The sequence below is a fragment of the Phytophthora parasitica genome (genome assembly GCF_000247585.1).
Source record: "Phytophthora parasitica INRA-310 unplaced genomic scaffold supercont2.34, whole genome shotgun sequence".
NCBI classification, from domain to species: Eukaryota; Oomycota; class Peronosporomycetes; order Peronosporales; family Peronosporaceae; genus Phytophthora; species Phytophthora nicotianae.
In genome coordinates this window covers 682,430-684,209 of record NW_008649020.1, presented here as the reverse complement: position 1 = coordinate 684,209, position 1,780 = coordinate 682,430, and the positions used below count along the sequence as shown (strand labels likewise).

The 1,780-nt window shown below is 47.6% G+C and overlaps 1 protein-coding gene across 1 annotated transcript; it reads left to right on the top strand.

The window, feature by feature from the left end:
* Window positions 1-401: 401 nt before the first annotated feature.
* On the top strand, window positions 402-1,614 carry PPTG_12951 (hypothetical protein; the record flags this gene model as incomplete). The annotated part of the gene is made up of 2 exons (XM_008909700.1): window positions 402-1,128; window positions 1,235-1,614. The coding sequence occupies 2 exons, from the start codon at window positions 402-404 to the stop codon at window positions 1,612-1,614; spliced, it is 1,107 nt and encodes a 368-aa protein (XP_008907948.1).
* Between the last annotated feature and the right edge of the window lie 166 nt (window positions 1,615-1,780).

Genomic DNA, 1,780 nt, shown 5'->3' with positions numbered 1-1,780 from the left:
CTCATCAAAACATTAGAGAGATTTACTTGAACTTGATTACAATCCTTAAAAATATTACGTGAATTGTGTAGGTAAAACATATTACGTAATTTGTAGTTATTGGCCGTGAGCTGACAATGTAGTCTTAAATTGAATGGTCTGTTCGTGAAATCTGGATTAACACAATTTGCCCTGTCATAAAATTACGATAATTGCAGTGAGAAGTCCGTTATACCAACGATTTCAGTCTCAACTTCAAGCAGGTAGCTTATGGAATCTGGGATGATACTCGAGGTCGCGGCATTGGACATGATGAATTAAAATGCGCATTGTGAAGAAAGAAACCCGTGTCTCAACATTGGCGCGGGAACGTCGAGATAACTTCGCTGCCTCACAATCTCATTTCAAACCAAACCAATCTGATGCAGCTCGTTCCAGTCGGAAAGTTGTCGCCGGCCTGCCCGGAATGGACGACGTTTGTACGAGTGGTGTATATATCTCATGCACGGCGTTGGGCTAACAGCAAAGGCGAAGGGCATGTCCTATCGGTTGAGTTCGTCGGTGATGACGGGGAACGCATTCACGCTTGCGCATTTAACGAAAATGCCGAGCCCATTGCTGCGGTGCTGTCGTTTAATGGCGTTTTCCGTGTGCGTCATGTAAGCCTTCGCACCTCCAAACGTGAGTTCTCGGTTGTCCCACGCAAGTTCGAGATCATTTTGACGGCACAGACCGAGATTACGCCTGCGGATGGCGAAGGTGACATTGAGGGACCCCCACTCGTTCTCACACAGATTCGTGATTTAGCCGCTGCGCACATTGGGGCCTTGGTCAATGTTTACGGAGCGCTGACAGAAGTCAGCGAGGTCCAGTACATTCAAAACCGCAAGGGAATCGTTCAGCATAAGCGAGACGTAGTTTTGGCGGACCCATCGAATGTAAGTGTCCTGTTGAGCATTTGGGACGAGTTGGCGGGGGATCAGTTTGATCTCATATTATTTGAACCAGTCATTGCCTACCAGTGCCGGCTATCTGACTATAGTGGACGGACGCTATCCACTGGACGCTCAAGTATGATTGCAATTGACCCACCCCTTGCCCCAGCTGAAGAACTGCGTAGCTGGTTCTTCCAGACTCATGGAAAAGCATGTGTGCCCCTACCGCTCATCGATTGCCACATTACCCCCCCCCCCCCTCTCAAGCGCAACAGTTGCAGAATAGTGCGTTCATCGTGGTTGTAGGAGTGATTGTTCAGGTGGTATCGAAGTTGAAGTATCCCGTGAAACCCAGACGCTGGTTAAGCGTGAAGTGACGCTCCAAGATGCCCATGGCCAAATAAAGTGTACACTGTGGCAAGAGAAAGATAAGTCCATTGGGGAAAATGCGCTGCGTCATGTGCTCGCGATTGAACATGCCAAGGTCGTTACAAACGATGGTACAGTGTTGGTACTCGGATTGATTCAACAGTGGTTCTGGATCCCCTATTTCGCCCGTTACGAGCTGCAAAACCTGCCTGATATACAGACCACTGATGCCGTCAAAGACGATGAGGAAGAAGCCAAGGATCAGGATATCTACGTGGCTGCCGGTTCCAAGCGAGCGATGAACACAGCAGGGCTGCCGAAAATAACATGACAATAATAATAATGGCCATACATATCATAAATAAATGTATGTTTTTGCGATGGACCGTACAATGTCATAATGTATGTGGCGATCCTAGCTAAAAGAATAATGTATGCAAGGTGCACAGCAAAATTATGACCCCCGCAGAACCAACCATTTACTGGGGTGTGTTTTG